At 43.9% G+C, this 16,793-nt stretch overlaps 2 protein-coding genes across 5 annotated transcripts in view; both read left to right on the forward strand.

Annotated features, from left to right (window-relative positions):
- Positions 1-1,171: 1,171 nt before the first annotated feature.
- On the forward strand, positions 1,172-5,377 carry LOC125091037 (oncomodulin-like). Its single transcript, XM_047714435.1, is given in 6 exon segments — positions 1,172-1,263; positions 1,888-1,955; positions 2,764-2,896; positions 3,578-3,630; positions 3,633-3,686; positions 5,122-5,377. Coding segments are annotated over 5 exon segments (327 nt in total). The 5' UTR covers positions 1,172-1,263; positions 1,888-1,894; the 3' UTR covers positions 5,148-5,377.
- Positions 5,378-14,271: 8,894 nt separating this feature from the next.
- CCZ1 (CCZ1 homolog, vacuolar protein trafficking and biogenesis associated) overlaps positions 14,272-16,793 on the forward strand; it is a 32,554-nt gene continuing 30,032 nt past the window's right edge. For 2 of the 4 annotated variants that reach the window (XM_047713428.1, XM_047713431.1), the window contains exons 1-5: positions 14,272-14,476; positions 15,481-15,578; positions 15,678-15,771; positions 16,034-16,111; positions 16,482-16,529. In XM_047713428.1, the coding sequence (XP_047569384.1) occupies positions 14,363-14,476; positions 15,481-15,578; positions 15,678-15,771; positions 16,034-16,111; positions 16,482-16,529 (432 nt within the window). In that variant the 5' untranslated portion in view covers positions 14,272-14,362. The remainder of the gene's footprint in view (positions 14,477-15,480; positions 15,579-15,677; positions 15,772-16,033; positions 16,112-16,481; positions 16,530-16,793) is intronic. The other 2 variants (XM_047713432.1, XM_047713429.1) reach the window with 2 other exon arrangements.

Raw genomic sequence — 16,793 nt, forward strand, 5'->3', positions numbered from 1 at the left:
AAGATGACGATCTTGATGATATTACCAGGGAAGATCTAAAGATCATGAACTGTCTATTTTGAAGCCACCGACTATTTTGATTGCAGCAGGGACTGGCTTTTGGCTTTTAAAAAAATGTGAATGCAGCCTTAAAACATAAGGAAATCCTGTCACACACCACCACATAGATGATCCTTGAGGTTCTTATGCTAAGTGAAATAGGCCCATCACAAAAGACAAATACTGCAAGAGTTCACTTTAAGAGGTGTCTAAAGTTGTCTCACTCCCAGAGACGGAAAGTAGAATGGTGGCTCCAAGGGGATTTGGGGGAGGTGGGGGCTCTTGTTTCAACGGGCATAAGGTTCAGTTTTGCAAGATGAGAAAGTTCTGGAGATCTCTTACACAATCATGTGCATCTAGATAACACTACTCTACTGCATGTATATTAAAATGGTTAAGACAGTAAATTTATGTGTGCATGCTTTTTTAACCACAATTAAAAAAAAAAAAAAGTCTAGCACAGTGCTGGCTACCCAAGGATTCAACAAATATCTGCTGAAAGCCCCAAACAAACAAAAAGCAGAAAACCTTGAGGTCTTAAATCCTGGCCTCGTGTTTTTCTTACACATTTTAGATAATGGGGTTTGGGAATGGTTGGTTGCTTGCCTCCTTTTTGTCTTTTTAGTGTGCGCGATTCAAGATATCGCTGAGAAAATCCGACTCAAGACTTTTTTGGACAGTCATCCAACCAGCGCCACCCCTTTGATGGACAAGTCTATGGGTCCATCTGACACTGACTTTGAGTCTGTCAACTCTGGACCAAGGTCGGCCTCTCACGTCCATGACTTCAGAGGGTAACAGCAGGCCTGCTTCAAACAGCAGCCACTAACACCCGGGGTCCTTTTAACGGAAGGTCCCATTTGTGTTCACCTCATTTTGGCCACTGTCTCCTCTTAACCAGCTTTTTTGGTTTCTTCTCCACACTGCCAGCAGGTTCATTTGAAGAACTGAAGGTTTAGTTAAGGTTTGTTGAGGTTTGTTTTTAAAAATTGGCTGTTCCCACCCACATTCCCTTGTGATATAAATAGAACAAAAAAGAGGTTTAATTAGCAAGGCAAGACATTCGAGCTATGGTCTACTTGATCCTTGAAAAGGAAATCTAAGAGGTTCTTACTATCACTTTTTCAATCCTATATAAGGTAGGTCAGTAAGGTAGCAAAAGCACATCTGTTTTGTGCTCCTTCAGCTCTTTTTCCTGATTCTTCTTGGGGAAGATCTGAAAAGGTAAGTAGCTGGTGGACCTACAAGACCCCAGACTCTTCTTTCCTGCTTTCCTTCTTTCCTACTTCTTTCCTATGGATTCATGTGAGGTTGGTGCATGCTGTGCTCAGATTTCCCTTTCCTTATGGACTTGACACATGAAAGGAATCTCTTTGATCTCTGGTAGATGGGCTTTCCATGTGTCTGATTCCCATCCTTCAGAATAGAGAGCATCTTTTCCACAGAAGGTATCCAAGTAGTCCAAGCTATATCCTCTCCACATGGAATTGGAAACATTGCATTTCCAGTGTATGAACATAGTTTTGTAGATGACTATGTAAGTGATCCATTGTGCAAATATCCTTTTTATAAAAAAAAAATGGGATCAAGTCATCCTCTAAGCTGTAGTTTTAAAATTTGTCTTTGAAGAACATTCAGGAGAAGGCAGAGACACAAAGGGGGCTGGAATCTTTTCAGTTTATGGCTTGTATGTGGCTCTTCTGTCCCTTCATTTAATATAACATCACGCTTATCGCATTTAAAAATTCCCACAAACACAGTTTCCGTGGGCCCAGGCGCACATAGCGCCCCTGGGCGTGCATTTTCCTGCTTGTCATTGACCACATCTTGTTTATTCTGTGTGACTAGGTGGAAAATGAGCATCACAGATGTCCTTAGCGCTGATGACATCGCAGCAGCCCTGCAGGAGTGCCAAGGTAAAGGGCAGTGGGGGCAGGGGTGACTATTTCTTAGCTGTTCACACCTCCAGCAAAGCCTCAAGGATTAAATATGGACTTTGCTGAAAATCCGTGGGATCAGAGAGTAAAATTGTTGTCAATGAAATAACTAGTTATAGAGCCTATGATTCCATTGCTGTAAAGTGAAAGAAACGAAATGTGAAAAAAGAAACATGTGGGTACCTTGTAGCCTGTTTGAATGCAATGACCTCATTTCACCCAGCTGATGAGACCAGCCCTGCTGGAGTCTTGGACACACAGGCTGTAAAAAGGGAAGCGGGGGAGGCACAGAGGAGGGAGGGTAGACAAAAGCAAACGGACAGGGAAGGAGGGAGACAGGAGATGCTATCACAAAACCACCCCGTCTTGGCTGCCTCATAGTCTTGCCCTAGTCACAGCCCTCTTTGTCTGTCTGTCTGTCTTTATTTATTTTTGAGAGAGAGTGAGAGAGCGGGGTGGGGGGGCAGGGCAGGGGCAGAGGGAGAGGGAGAGAAAGAATACTAAGCAGGTTCCATGCCCAGCAAAGAGCCTGATGCAAGGATTGATCTCATGACCCTGAGATCACAACCTGAGCTGAAATCAAGGGTCAGATGCTTAACCGACTGAGCCACCTAGATGCCCCGTTTTTTGTTGTTGTTGTTGTTTTTTTTAAAGTGAGAACTGAGCATCCCTGTAGCTCGAGAATATCACGAGGAGGGGTTTGGATAAACCTATGTTTTCAGCACCTTGGCCCAAATATGGAATGTGACCCGATGAGTCTCAGAATAACCCTCTCTCTGTCCTTCAGACCCAGATACTTTCGAACCCCAAAAATTCTTCCAGACGTCAGGCCTCTCCAAGATGTCGGCCAGCCAGGTGAAGGATGTTTTTCGGTTCATAGACAATGACCAGAGTGGATATCTGGATGAAGAAGAGCTTAAGTGAGTTTTGTCCTGAGCCTGTGTGCTGCCCTTGACATTGCTAGGTGGGTTGGGAGCCGTGGAGGCCAGTTTGGTCAGTATTTCTTCAATGGTCAGTGTTGATGCTGGTTGTTCCACAGAGCCTCATGCAAGGGAAGACCGTGGGTCAGTGGGCCACGCTTCTATACTTGTGAAGCACTAAACATGGGCACTGGAGACAGTAGGTGCAGAAGTATATTCATTGTAGGTTTTTTCTTTGGCAAATGGACTTATCAACAAAACTCTGAAAAAAATCTTTAATTTTTAAAAATTTATCTATTTTATTCATATGAGAGAGAGACAGCATGAGCAGAGGAAGGATCAGAGGGAGAGGGAGAAGCAGACTCCCTACAGAGCCAGGACCCCAACACGGGACTCCATCCCAGGACCCCAGGATCATGACCTGAGCCAAAGGCAGTCACTTAACCGATAGAGCTACCCACGTGTCCCCCTGAAAAAAAAAAAAAAAAACAAAAAAAAAAAACTTTTAAAAACAGAATTCCCACCAGTAGTTTCTACAAGGAAGGCAAGTTTGGCTTGTGTAGACCTTTGACGGAATATCACAATGGTCAAAGAACAGGTGGTTTGCTTCAAGAGGAAATGGGGAAGCGCAGGGACATGTGGTCTTTCAGAAAATTCCCATCAATCTTGATTGTCCTGCAGGTTTTTTCTCCAGAAGTTCGAGAGTGGTGCTAGAGAGCTGACAGAGTCAGAAACCAGTCCTTGATGGCGGCTGCAGATAATGACGGAGATGGGAAAATTGGGGCCGATGGTATGTTCACACCTGTACCCAGTACAAAAGAATTTAGCTCTAGAAGCAATCTGGGAGACTTGGGTCGTGAGATCAGACAGACACGGTTAGTGAAAATCCCCCATTCTTAACCTTGCTGAGCTTCAACCTTCTCATCTGTAAAATGGGCCTACTGTGTGATACCAATGATGTATATAGAGACTAGTGTGATGCCTGGGAAGGAACCATTGAACCTGGTCCTGTGAGTTACTGTCTATGACCCGGAAAATACCCTTCACCCAACCGGGGGACTAGCTATGGCCTGGCTAATGATTTGCAAGACACCCTAATGCATCATGGCAATGACATAAGGAATTTCTACCCCTGAGATTTGAGCTCTTCTGAATAAGGGAAGGATTGACATTCTCAAGTGTGTCTCATATCAAAATGTCTATTGACTTGAGTAGGAAAGCCTCTTAGCTTTCAAGGGTTTAAACAAACACATTTTATTGGACATTAGCCCACCAAGTGGACAATATGAGAGAGTAGATCAAACACGAGGTATGGGGTCTTTTGTGTGCAGAGCCCTATATTCAAATTTTAGTATAGCTGCATGGCTGCAGAATTATTTTCTTCCTATTCAATTATGTTGCTTACATGCTTTTTAGCTACACTGTGCATGCCAGCTCAGGAGAATTTATGCATGCTCTTTATGGTGATACTAACTCGATATTAAAAACTCCTATTAAATCCTCCCTTGAAAAACCTATCCAAAATTATACCACTATAACTTACTACACAGGCGTTCATGTAGCTTCTATTTATAGCTCAGAAAAATAGCTGAGATAAGGGAAGATTGATTTGTTTAAATCTAGCCACCAGAAAAAAAAAATTCCAGGTAGGCAAAGTATACCAATAAATATAAAGCAAAACCCCAGTTTTCAATTTCAATCAGTCACATCTGCTCATTTTTATCCTTACCCCTATCACCATCTCCTTTTAGTAACATAAACTCTTGGGGGTAAGGTGAGAGTTCAAGAAAAGTGAGTTCCGAAGCCCACCCTATGAATTGTTTCCTACATCTGTACAATGTAACTTCTGAAAAGAGGAAGAAACCCCCTTCTGCTGTCTTAAAGTAGCCAGAGAGCTGAGTGATCCCAGATTGCGACAGGGTATTATACCAAGTCTGTGCACTGTCAGAGAGAAATACCTGGGCTCCCAGGTTCTAATACAAGGGGCTCTATTGCAAAGCAGAAGATGTTTGTTAGATTACACAGGAAGATGGGACATTATAGACCAGCTCCATCCGCAGCCAGTGACACAATTTCCCCCCTCCTTTTGTGCCCTTAGAGGGGGCCAAGCCCATCATCTGACAATCTGCTTCCTTTCCTCTTCAAAACTCCCACCAGCCACCACGACATGTTGGTAAAAATATCCAGTCATTTCCACTGATGCTTTCTCACCTCTTCTGTTCTAGAATTCCAGGAAATGGTGCATTCTTAAAAGCTCCAGGCTGTGGAGATAGAGACAATCAGCCGGAAGACCTCCAAAGCCCTAGGAATGGGAAACCCCACTTCCTCCCCCTAGTTTATTTATTCATTACCCCCCCAGCCCCCACAGAAGTGCTTCTGCAATTGACTTCCTGTTTTAGCAAGGTAATAAGACAGTCATTTGTGAATTTTCGGTGGTCGGTGGTTGGTATACCTGATGACTCCTGCAAGGCCCTCGGCAGACAATGCCTTTAAAATTCAACCAATAAAGATGGCGTTTCTCATCATCTACTGATGTGTGGGTGTGTTGTTTTCATCGTGGTGTCTTCATAGCAAGGTGCAGGGATGAAAGCACTTTTGGGGGCTGAGGGCTTTGAGAAAGACTCCTGTTCCTCTCGAGCACTAAGCCAACCATATTGGAGTATGCCAGCAAACAGAGAAAACAGGGTTGGGGGAGAAAATAGTCAAAAGCAAATGGTACCGTCAGGCTGGGATTTTCTCAGGCAGTTCTCGGAGTCCGAAAGTGACATGAAGAGATTTATAAAGAGCATAAAAGCACCTTTGCTTATGCATTAGATGGCCAGAAGAGAGATTTAAAAGCCAACAGTACAGAAAAAAAATGGGAGGCAGTAATGGCTCCAAAACTAAGGAGACTCACTCTACCGGATGGGCACAGACCCATTTTCAAGCTTGTTTTTGGTTCTTTTTTTTTGGGGGGGTGCCTTTTTTTGTTATTTTTTTTCCTTAGAAAAACAAGCCATCTGAGACTGCCTGCTCTGACCCTACCTCCTGCCACCACCCCCCTTCTCTTTCTCAGTCTTCACTTTCCTGGCTCTCCTTGAAATATCACCTGAGCCAATTATACCAGGAATTGCCTTCACTTTGGAGGTGAGCCTCCGGGTCCTGTTACAGAGTTTTCGTGAGGGTGGGGCCCCGTCAAGCCAGGAAACTCTCGAGATGTTGATGTCCAGGTGGCAGGTTCAAGGTGTTATTTCTGGCTGACCCCAAGAGTTGAGGACTCCGGGGAGGAACTGAGGCATTTTCCTGGGACCCCGCTGAAAGGCTCACCCTTTTCACTGCACACGCAGGTTCCTGAGGCCTGGGGCTCTCCTAGATTGCCTCCTTCACACTTGAAGTAGCTCAGGGATTTTTGAACCCCAGCTATTTAGGGGGCCATGTTAAGGCAGCTTCTCAAAATGTGGGGTGTATACAACAAGGGGGCCTCCAGGATTCAACGTTTTTATTTTAATAACTATGTATTTATCTAATATGCATTCAGAAGAAACTCAACTAACACAACCATGGAATTTCAATATCGTCATGTTAGAATGAGGCTAAGGGGAATATGAGAGATTTCAAACCAGTTATCTTCATCTGGAAGGATGACAGGACAGTGAGATAAGACTGAGGCCTTTGAAGAAACACAGCACAGGAACTCGGGACATGAAAAACAGATATAGAATTTACCCAATTTTTGTCACTAAGCCAAAGTAACAATTTTGATTTAAAAAAACTTTCATGCCAAAGATGTATCCCACACTCAAATGAATGAAAGCCCTACATACTATTCCGTTCTGGAAATTCTTACTCATCTCTTTGGACTCATTTATGTTTTTACATACTGAGGAAAAATTTTAAATAGAACATATCCAGAGTCAAATCAAAAGTGGAAAAAAATCCTGAAGTTGTAACAGTTGGGAAAAGGGATTGACAAGCATGTAAACAATTTTACTTTTGTGCTTGAGTTCTCGATTTTTAACTAATTTGCCAAAGACCATCAACCTACTTCAAGAAGGGGATGTTCTCAGCAGTGGAATGATGTATTTTTGGCTTTGACATGACGACGTAGAGTGCGTGACAGGTTACAGAAGTTTGTTTTTCCTACTTGCTTATAAAATAGGGCTGTGACAGTGGCTTTAATTTGAGCTATTTTTACTTAATTGTGATTTTGACTTATAGTTCAGTAGTTTATAATTTAATGGAATGTGATCTGAAAGCTGGTTTATTGAATGTGCTTCATTGTTGAGACTAAAACAAAGAATGACTAAAGTACTTCCAACATTATTAGGTATTTTGGTTCAGCATCTGTACATTACGAAATATTGAAGTTAGCTTTTTCAATCTATAGGTTTCCACCGAAGGTTTTCCCAGCTCAGAAACAAAGCATAGAAAAACACCGAAGATACGGAGCTCTGTCCATTCATTCAGGTTGACAAACGGCATAATTAATTCTGTGGAACAATGCAGTTTAATTTTGTGTAATGAGTACTCAGGAATCCAGTTTCAAGCAAAAACCTATCTTCTATCTCTCCTGCTAATGTGAAGGGATGGTATTACTTTGCAAACACTTAAGACGACAGATGAAATTGGAATCATGAGGCTCATTTCCACCTGGCCTGTTAACTTATTCACTGGAAAGACTACTCATTTACGTGAGCTTTTAACTGGTTTCAAAAAGTCAACGTTTTCAGGTAAGGAGTAGATTTTGAAATTGTTTTCCTAGGAGTTCTACAATGAAGGTAAACGGATTCACATCCTCGAGTTATTTTTGATTGATAAAATATATTTCAAGAACATAAAACACCTGCATCCTTACCCCCTCACTTTAACACATCTCGACCCTTCTTGTGTGGTAGCTTTGTAATATATCAACTGGCTTGGGGCTGTAGGTCCCAGTCTTTTTTTTTTTTTTTTTTAAGATTTTATTTATTTGACAGAGAGAGAGAGACACAGCAAGAGAGGGAACACAAGCAGGGGGAGTGGGAGAGGGAGAAGCAGGCTTCCTGCTGAGCAGGGAGCCTGACATGGGGGGGCTCGATCCCAGGACTCTGGGATCATGACTTGAGCCCCCTTGGGATTGTGACCTGAGCTCCCTTGGGATCATGACCTGAGCTGAAGGCAGATGCTTAATAACTGAGCCACCCAGGAACCCCTAAATGCCCCCAGTCTTAGATGGGTCTGAGATTTGGGGGGGTGGGAGTAAGAGTGAAGTAATATTCATTGTATTTATGCTCCGGAACTCAGCACGGGGTGGTCACGTATCTGCTGGATCCCCGCCTTGGTGTGGGGTCCTCCTTCAGCCCCCAGCTCCAGGTGTGTCTTTCCTGCTATGACAAAGTACACCAGCTTATTCTGAAGGAGCCCCCGTCATCGGGGCTGGAGGCTGGGAGAGACTCACGTACGTTCCAGTCTGTCCTCAGTCTCCCCCCTTCTTCCTGTCTCTCTTCCCTTCCTGACTGCAGACCAAATTCAGCATGGAGGAAGGCAGCAGCCTCACAGAGACTGCCTAAGTCTCTCACTAGCACCTAATACCTGTAGAAGACACAGATACATACGGGTATCTCCTGCTTTTCAAAAGTTCAAGTTATGTCACTTCACTTTTACAAAAAAAAAACCTACATTAGTGGGGCGCCTGGGTGGCTCAGTGGGTTAAAGCCTCTGCCTTCAGCTCAGGTCATGATCCCAGCGTCCTGGGATCGAGCCCCACATTGGACTCTCTGCTCAGCAGGGAGCCTGCTCCCCGCGCCCCCCCCCCCCCCCCGCCTGCCTCTCTGCCCACTTGTGATCTCTGTCAAATAAATATATAAAATCTTAAAACAAAACAAAAAAAAAAACAAAACAAAACCCCTACATTAGTACCTAGTCACCAAATGAAACGAATCAAAGTCGATTTCACTTTCACAGAAAGGAGGCGGGGACGGAAAGAGCATTCAGTGCTGGTTTTTTGGGAGAGAGGTGACAGAGACAGGATGGATCTTGTTTATAACTGAAAGGTTGTACCCTTTTACCAGCCTCTCCCTTATTTTCCCCACCCCTTAACCCCTGGCAACCACCATTTGACTCTGTTTCTATGAGGGTTGGTTTTGTTTTCTAAGATTCCATATATAAGTGATACCACGAACTATTTGTCTGGTTTATTTCACTTAGCGTAATGCCTGGCCAGTTCCTCCAATGTTGTCCTGAATGGCAGGATTTCCTTTTCTCTCATGGTTGAATAATACTCTGTCCTACACATATAAACACATTTTGTTTATTCATTCCCCCATCCATAGACACTCAGGTTGTTTCCATACCTTGTCTATTGAGAATAATGCTACAGTGAAGATGGAGGGGCAGATAGAAATTCTAGATAATGATTTCGTTTCCCTTGGATACATTGCCAGAAGTGGGATTGCTGGGTCATATGGCAGTTCTATTTTTAATTTTTCTGAGTACCCTCCACACTGTTTTCCATAGTGGCTGCCCCAATTTACATTTCCACCATCAGTGCACGAGGGTTCCCTCTTCTCCATGTTTTGCCCAGCACTTTTCTTTCATCTTTTCGGAAAACTAACCTTACAGGTATAAGGTGATACCTCATTGTGGTTTTGATTTGCATTTCCCTGATGATGATTGATGTCTAGTGTCTTTTTATGTACCCATTGACCTTTTTCTTTGGACAAATGTCTGTTAGGCTCCTTTGCCCATTTTTAAATCGGCTTACTTGGGTTTTTTTCTACTGAGTTGCATGAGTTCCTTGATTTTTTTTTTTTAATCAGATGTGCGGTTTGCAAATATTTTCTACCATTCCATAGGTCAACTTTCCATTTCATTGATGGCCTTTGCGGCACAGAAGCTTTTTAGTTTGATTTACTCCCAATTGCTTATTTTTGCTTTTGGTGTCAAATCTAAAAAAAAAAAAAATCATCGCTGAGGTCAATGTCAAAGAGCTGACCCAGGTTTTCTTCTAGGAGTTTTACTGTTACAGTCTTTATGTTCGAGTAAAGTTGTAGTTTTGTCCAAGGATTTGATCCATATTGAGTTGATTTTTGTGTGTGGAGTAAAATAGAGATCTCGTTTAGTTATTTTGCATGAGCTATCCTGTTTTCCCAATACCATTCATTGAAGAGACCATCCTTTCCATGTTGTATATTCCTGGCTCCTTTGTCGTAAGTTAATTAGCAACATATAATGGGTTTATGTCTGGGCTCTCAATTCTGTTCCATTTGATCTATGTGTCTGTTTTATGTCAGTACTGTAGTGTTTTGATTATTACTGCCTGGTAACATCATTTGAAACAAACTTTGAAATACATTTTAAATTCTGTAATTGGTCTATTCAGATTTTCTATTTCTTTATTATTCAGTCTTGGTAAGTTCTATGTTTCTAACAACGTCTCCATTTCTCCTATGTTATCTAATTTGTTGGTGTGTAATTATTCACAATAGTTTCTTATGACCCTTACTACTTCTGTATTACCAGTTGTCATGTCTCACCTCTGATTTCGCATCTTCTTTTTCCTTAGTCTAGCTAAAGGTTTGTCAATCTTGTTTATCTTCTCAAAAACCTACTTCCTCATTTCTTTGAACTTTTCTGTTGTCCTTTTAGTCTCTATTCCCTTTAATTCCCATCTGATCTTAGTTTTCCCATCCTTTTTCCTACCAAATTTTGGGCTTCGTTTGCTCTTCTCTTTTTTTTTTTTTAAGATTTTATTTATGTATTTATTTGACAGACAGAGATCACAAGTAGGCAGAGAGGCAGGCAGAGAGAGAGAGAAGGAAACAGGCTCCCCTGCTGAGCAGAGAGCCCGACGCAGGGCTTGATCCCAGGACCCTGAGATCATGACCTGAGCCGAAAGCAGAGGCCTAACCCACTGAGCCACCCAGGTGCCCCTGCTCTTCTTTCGTTAATTCCTTGAGGTATAAACTTAGGTTGTTTGAGATCTTAAACTTTTTAAAAATTATTTATTTATTTATTTGAGAGCGCATGAGTGAGTGCATGAACGGGGGAGAGGGATAAGGGGAGCGGGAAAACCAGACTCCTTGCTAGATGCAGGGCTTGATCCCAGGACCCTGGGATCATGACCTGAGCTGAAGGCAGATGCTTAATCAACTGAGCCAGCCAGGCACCCCCACTTTTTTTTTTTTTCTTAATATAGATATTTATCAGGTGCGCCTGAGTGGCTCAGTGGGTTAAGCCACCCATGTGCCCCTTGTTTCCATTTTTATTTCTCCTTTGACCTATAGGTCCCTCAGGAGAATTTTGTTTAATCTCCACATATTTATGAATTTTCCAGTTTTCCCCTGGTCACGGATATGTAGTTTCCTATCATTTGTGGTCAGAAAAAAATGCTTGATAGGATTTCAATCTTATTAAATTTTGGTTAAGACTTCTTTTGTGTTCTAACGTGATCATGGACAATTTTTTGTGTGGGCTTGAGAAGAATGGGAATTCTGCTGCTATTGGATGGCATGTTCTGTGAATGTTTGTTGGGGCCATTTGGTCTAACTTGGGATGTAAGCCCAACGTTTTCCTTCTTGACATTCGGGTGGGAGGAGGGCTCTCTCTGTGCTGAGCCCAGGTGCATGGCCACTGGAGGGCGCTCCTGTCCTATTTAAGACCTGCTTTTTGCTATGGCGCGGTAGGGCTCCCAAATGCGTCCTGGCTATCAGAGCCAGGTAATTTGGGGGCCCATATCCTTGGGTGGTGACTGTAAATGTTGGCACACTACATGTGTGGACAAGCTTCTTCCAGGGAGATACTGGGGACTTGGTTTTATTCTTCAAAGTGAACGGAGGGGGAAATTGGGTGTAGTGCCAACCAGCTATTTTGGGCTCCAGGAAGGACAGCAGCCAGCCCCTAAATATGTGCTAAATTAGAAGCCAGACCCCCAGGCAGCAGCTTGTAAAGTATACAGTCAAATTCCTTCCAGGGAAAGATTGACCGGCATCTTGCCTGCTCCCTCTGTACTGAGCTTTGAGGGGTTCGCCATGGTGAAGGTTCACATAACCATTAAGAACTCCTTCTTTGCTATATAGTCCTGTGGTTCTAGTAAATGCAAGTCCCACTGGCATTCAGAGTTAGGTGTTTTGAAGATGGGGCCGTGGGTTGGAGCCTTAAAAGTTGGGGTAGCTAGATGTACAATCCAAACCCACAGAGAGGCTAGGAGTCCAAGGTTCCCTCCTCATTGTGTGATGCTGTGCTTGGGTGGGGGGTTGTGATGAGACCATGTATCAGCCTTTCCTGCCCATTTCGATTGGGGTATTTCCTCATTCAACTGATGTGTAGGAGTCATTCAGCTTGTCTCTGGATTTCTCTCAGAAGGAATTGCGCTATGCGTAGCTGTATGTTGTATTTGCGGGAGGAGGGAAGTTCTGGAGCCTCCTCTATCACCACCCCCAGTTACACAAGGAAGCAACTACACATCCTCTCTGCTCTGAAGTCTCCAAAAATATCTAAGTGTCTATCATCACCACTCCTCCCACACTACATCCGTGCACCCCCGCAGACTGTGAGAGAGGCGGGTGCATTAATGTCTGAGCTTTCTTGCCTCCTTGGCTTTTGAAACTTAAAAAGCACTTTGATTTCTGGGGTTTTGTTTCATTTTAGTTTTGTATCATCTCTTTCCTGTGGCAATTAATTAAATTGATTGAATGCATGCCGAGGAGGCAAAGTATACAAGGAAGTAGAAGTGTGCCGGGGAGAAAGCTTGACTAATGCTGTGAAGGGCTCTTGCCCCACATTTCTGTGGTACTTTGTACTTTACCAAGTGTTTTCATTTGGATCATCTGGTGTAATTGTGCAATAACCCTGCGAAGTAGGTACTAACCTTATTTTGCCAAGGAGGAAACGGGGATTGAAGAAGGTAAGTGATTAGTCAAAGTTCATTCAACTGGTAAATGGCAAAACCAGAACTAAAAATTCAGGTGTTCCAACCTCAACCCTGGGCTCTTCTACTTTTCGAGAAGAATTTCTCAGAGACAAAGGAGAGACTCCTTTAACCTGGAGTTTTCAAACTATGTCCTTGGAGTCACTAGGTCCCAGGCAGGGGCTTTAGGCTTTCCAAGGGAGATGGGAATGATGGGTAGCCCCTGGAAAAAGCCAAAAGGTACTCTTAGACCCCAGTAAATCATAGATGGTAGCTCCGCAGCTATTTTATGTCTTAGAACTCCCCACAGACTTTTCAGGGATAAAAGGAAGAAGAGAGGAGAGGGGATTCTGCTATCTTAAAAAATATTTTAAAATAATTGCTTTAATACCAAAACACTGTATCTAGTGGAGAATTTCATGCACCAGAGCAAGTTATTTGGGAAAGTATTTCAAGAGCAAGTAATGGTAACCATTTGTTGAATAATGATGAAGTGCTGGGCATTATATGTGCAATTCATAATCCCATTTAATTCTTAAAGCACTATTCCTACTAGGTAATCATTTACTATTAGTCATTTTACAAATCCGAATTAGAGGTGGTTGAAGGTAGGTAATTGGTGCAAGGTTTCACACCTTGTTGAGTGAGTGATAGGACTAGGAGAAGTATCCAGATCCATCTCACCTCCAAATTTCAATGCATCTCCTCCCTAAACATGAAGGTCTATTCTGCCAGCTTGAATAAGAGGTCCAGTTTCTAAATTTGATCTGTGACAAATGAGTCAAACTAAACCAAGGTCGTTTTGAGTTCGGCCAAGCGGTGGGCTGCAAGGGTTTGAACTCCCAATACGAGAAGCCAGAAGTCACGAGCTGTTCCAGCCATGTCATAATCTACAGAGCTCAAAAGCAAGTGACTCCTCAAAACTACTAAGAAAGGGCGATGCCCTGCTCGCCAAGGTCCGGGACTGGGCCCTCCGCTAGGAATGCCGCACTCTGGTCCCGCTTTGTCCACACACTCCTCCCCGACCCCAGTGCTTTCACATCTGCGCTCCGTCTTCCTCCCCGGAGCCACTGGAGTTGGGGTAAGGCGCAAACCCCATCGGCTTCGTTTGATCCAGCAGTCACCTGAGGTCTCTCCAACTGGGATCAAGAAAATCCATACACGCCAAGAGGGACCCTGTACATGATGGAAGGGGGCAAATCGCCCAGCTGACCGCACATCACGCAGAGGCTTCCTTTGCGCCTCCACTCTACTCTCCCTTCCAAAAAAAAAAAAAAAGACACAAACCATGCCCGTTCTAATTTTCTTTAAATACGCAGCCCTCGCTGCAGCCAGGATATATATATCTGGGAGCAAACAAACAAACGAAAAAGTTTCACTTTCACCTTCACTCTCAAATAAGAAACACCTGCCAGAGAAACAAACAAGAAAGGAACCCCCGCAGGTGCTCGCCAGAAGGGGACGCCGGGCGGCGGGTTCTTATTCCGGGCCGGCGGCGAGCACTTCCGGGGCGACCGCGAGCGAGGCGGAAGTGCGGTCTCCTCAGGGCGGCTGTCTCTGGGCGGGCAGAGAGAGGCTCCCGAGGCGGGGGCCGGGCCGGGATGGCGGCAGCGGCAGCCGGCGCTGGGGCCGGGACGGCCCAGGAGAAGCAGTTTCCGCCGGCGCTGCTGAGTTTCTTCATCTACAACCCGCGCTTCGGGCCGCGCGAGGGCGAGGTACGCGGAACGGGGCCGCGCGCGGGTGGCAGCCGGCGGTCGGAGGAGGACCCGAGGGCGGGGGCGGCCGGGCCGGCCCGCGGCGGGCCCGGGGAACCTTGGGGGCGCGCCCCCGGGTGGGGTGGAGGGGTCACCGCGCAGCACCTATCACTTCCTTCCTCGGGCGGCATGGGCGGAGGTTTTGTGTCAGGTGTGCGTCCGGGCGGGGAATAAGTGGGGGCCAGACAGCGCCGGCAGGGTCGGTCGGTCTCTCTCTCTCTCTCTCTCTCTCTCTCTCGTCCTGGATCAAAGCCTGTGTATTGAACGAGGGCTCAGCAGGCTAATTATCTCTCCGCACGGGTTGAGTCTTTTTGCGCCAATCCGGGGCGACTGAGATTGAGCTTCTGTTTTTGTTCCTGGAAGTCCCCGACCAGAAACGTGGATGGAGAGTGGGGGACTGTAACCCTAAAATAACGCACGCTTGGAGGCCCCTAGGAAAGTTTTTTTCCGAACTGATAAATAAATTCCAGGGATGGGTTTTTGTTTGTTTCATAGGTGGGGACGGTGACTTCCTCAAAGGATGTCCGGTTCTTGTTGGCAGCAAATCACGGTCCTTTTAAAGGCTGTCAGTCCAAATGCGCGTGAACCTGCTGAGTTTTACTCGCCCGGAGGCGTACGTGTACGCACGCGCGCACACGCTTATTTCTTACAAATGCTCATGTTTTGCAAAATTAGCACGAGGAAAGAAACCGTAAAATCGAGTTTTCAGAATAATTGTCTTGTGTGCTTCCTGATGACATGTGACTTACGGAATATCACAATTGCCTTCCAGGCTGGTGACCCTTGTTTACATATCGAGGGGAAGATACTTCTTGATTTTTCTGAGAAGGGTTTTTGTTTTGATTTGCCGCTAGCATGTGCGACGTGAGAGGTTGACGTTAAACAGCATTTTCGACAGCCGAGATGGGAAGGGGGAAAAAAAAAAAAAGCTTATATTAATGTGATTCTGTGTCTTCATATTTCAGGAGGAAAATAAAATTTTGTTTTACCATCCAAATGAAGTAGAAAAGAATGAGAAAATCAGAAATGTTGGATTATGTGAAGCAATTGTACAGTTTACAAGGTAACGTCTTTAAAGGCGCTTTTGCAGAGCTCAGTGAATCCTTAAAACTCATTCGACTTGGAGAACCATCCCCAACATATTCTTTTTTAACCTTTTTAGGACATTTAGCCCATCAAAACCTGCGAAGTCTTTACATACACAGAAGAATAGACAGTTCTTCAATGAGCCAGAAGAGAATTTCTGGATGGTCATGGTATTTACATACACAGTACATCTTTTTGAACTTGTGTAGTGAAGTTATGGGTGAGCTTTACTGTTAGGACTTTAGGGAAGTCCTCTAGTTGTTGCAAAGTAGAATTACAATAAAGGTGGTTGCAATTTTAAAATCTAATTCCTATGTAGTGTATTCTTGGGCTCTTGGTGTTGTGGCGTGTTCAAATTTTTTCATTTAAGGGAAAATTAAAAACTTATATAATTGGGTCATTGTGTAATTTCGTTCTATCAAAATTGTGTAGGTTGTTCGGAATCCTATAATTGAAAAGCAAACTAAAGATGGAAAACCAATTGTTGAATACCAAGAGGAGGAGTTGTTGGTAATGTGTCATTTTTCATTTCATATTTCTAGAAAATGTTTTACTGAATATGTTGAGTGACTTGGCCAAATTTAAGCTATGTCATTTTGCAGAAGATTCTCAGGATATGCATAGTGAAGTTTCATGTCTATTTACACTATTTACACAATTGTATAAAAATATCTTGTGTCACTGATGCCTTCTAATCATCTGTTGAAAGCTCTCCTAAAACTGGATCATAACTGCGTTTAAATACATTTGATTGTCAACACATAACTGTCACAGGTCTAAGCTTACAAGCATTATATTGTGTTGCCAAGAGTTACTGTATATTTGCTATGCCATGGACTTTTTTCCCCTTGAATTGAGATCTGTGTTTTTGTGTTTGCAGGACAAGGTTTATAGTTCAGTGCTACAACAGTGCTACAGCATGTACAAGGTAAGCATGACGTTCTTTCTGAATTGAGTCTAGCCAGTTACCCCCTGTTTATTTTTATTTATTTATTTTTTTTTAAAGATTTTATTTATTTATTTGACAGAAATCACAAGTAGGCAGAGAGGCAGGCAGAGAGAGAGAGGAGGAAGCAGGCTCCCTGCCGAGCAGAGAGCCCTATGCGGGGCTTGAGCCCCACATCAGGCTCTCTGCTCGGCAGGGAGCCTGCTTCCTCTTCTCTCTCTGCCTCCCTCTCTGCTTGCTTATGAT

The sequence above is a fragment of the Lutra lutra genome, chromosome 18 (assembly GCF_902655055.1).
Source record: "Lutra lutra chromosome 18, mLutLut1.2, whole genome shotgun sequence".
NCBI lineage: Eukaryota > Metazoa > Chordata > Mammalia > Carnivora > Mustelidae > Lutra > Lutra lutra.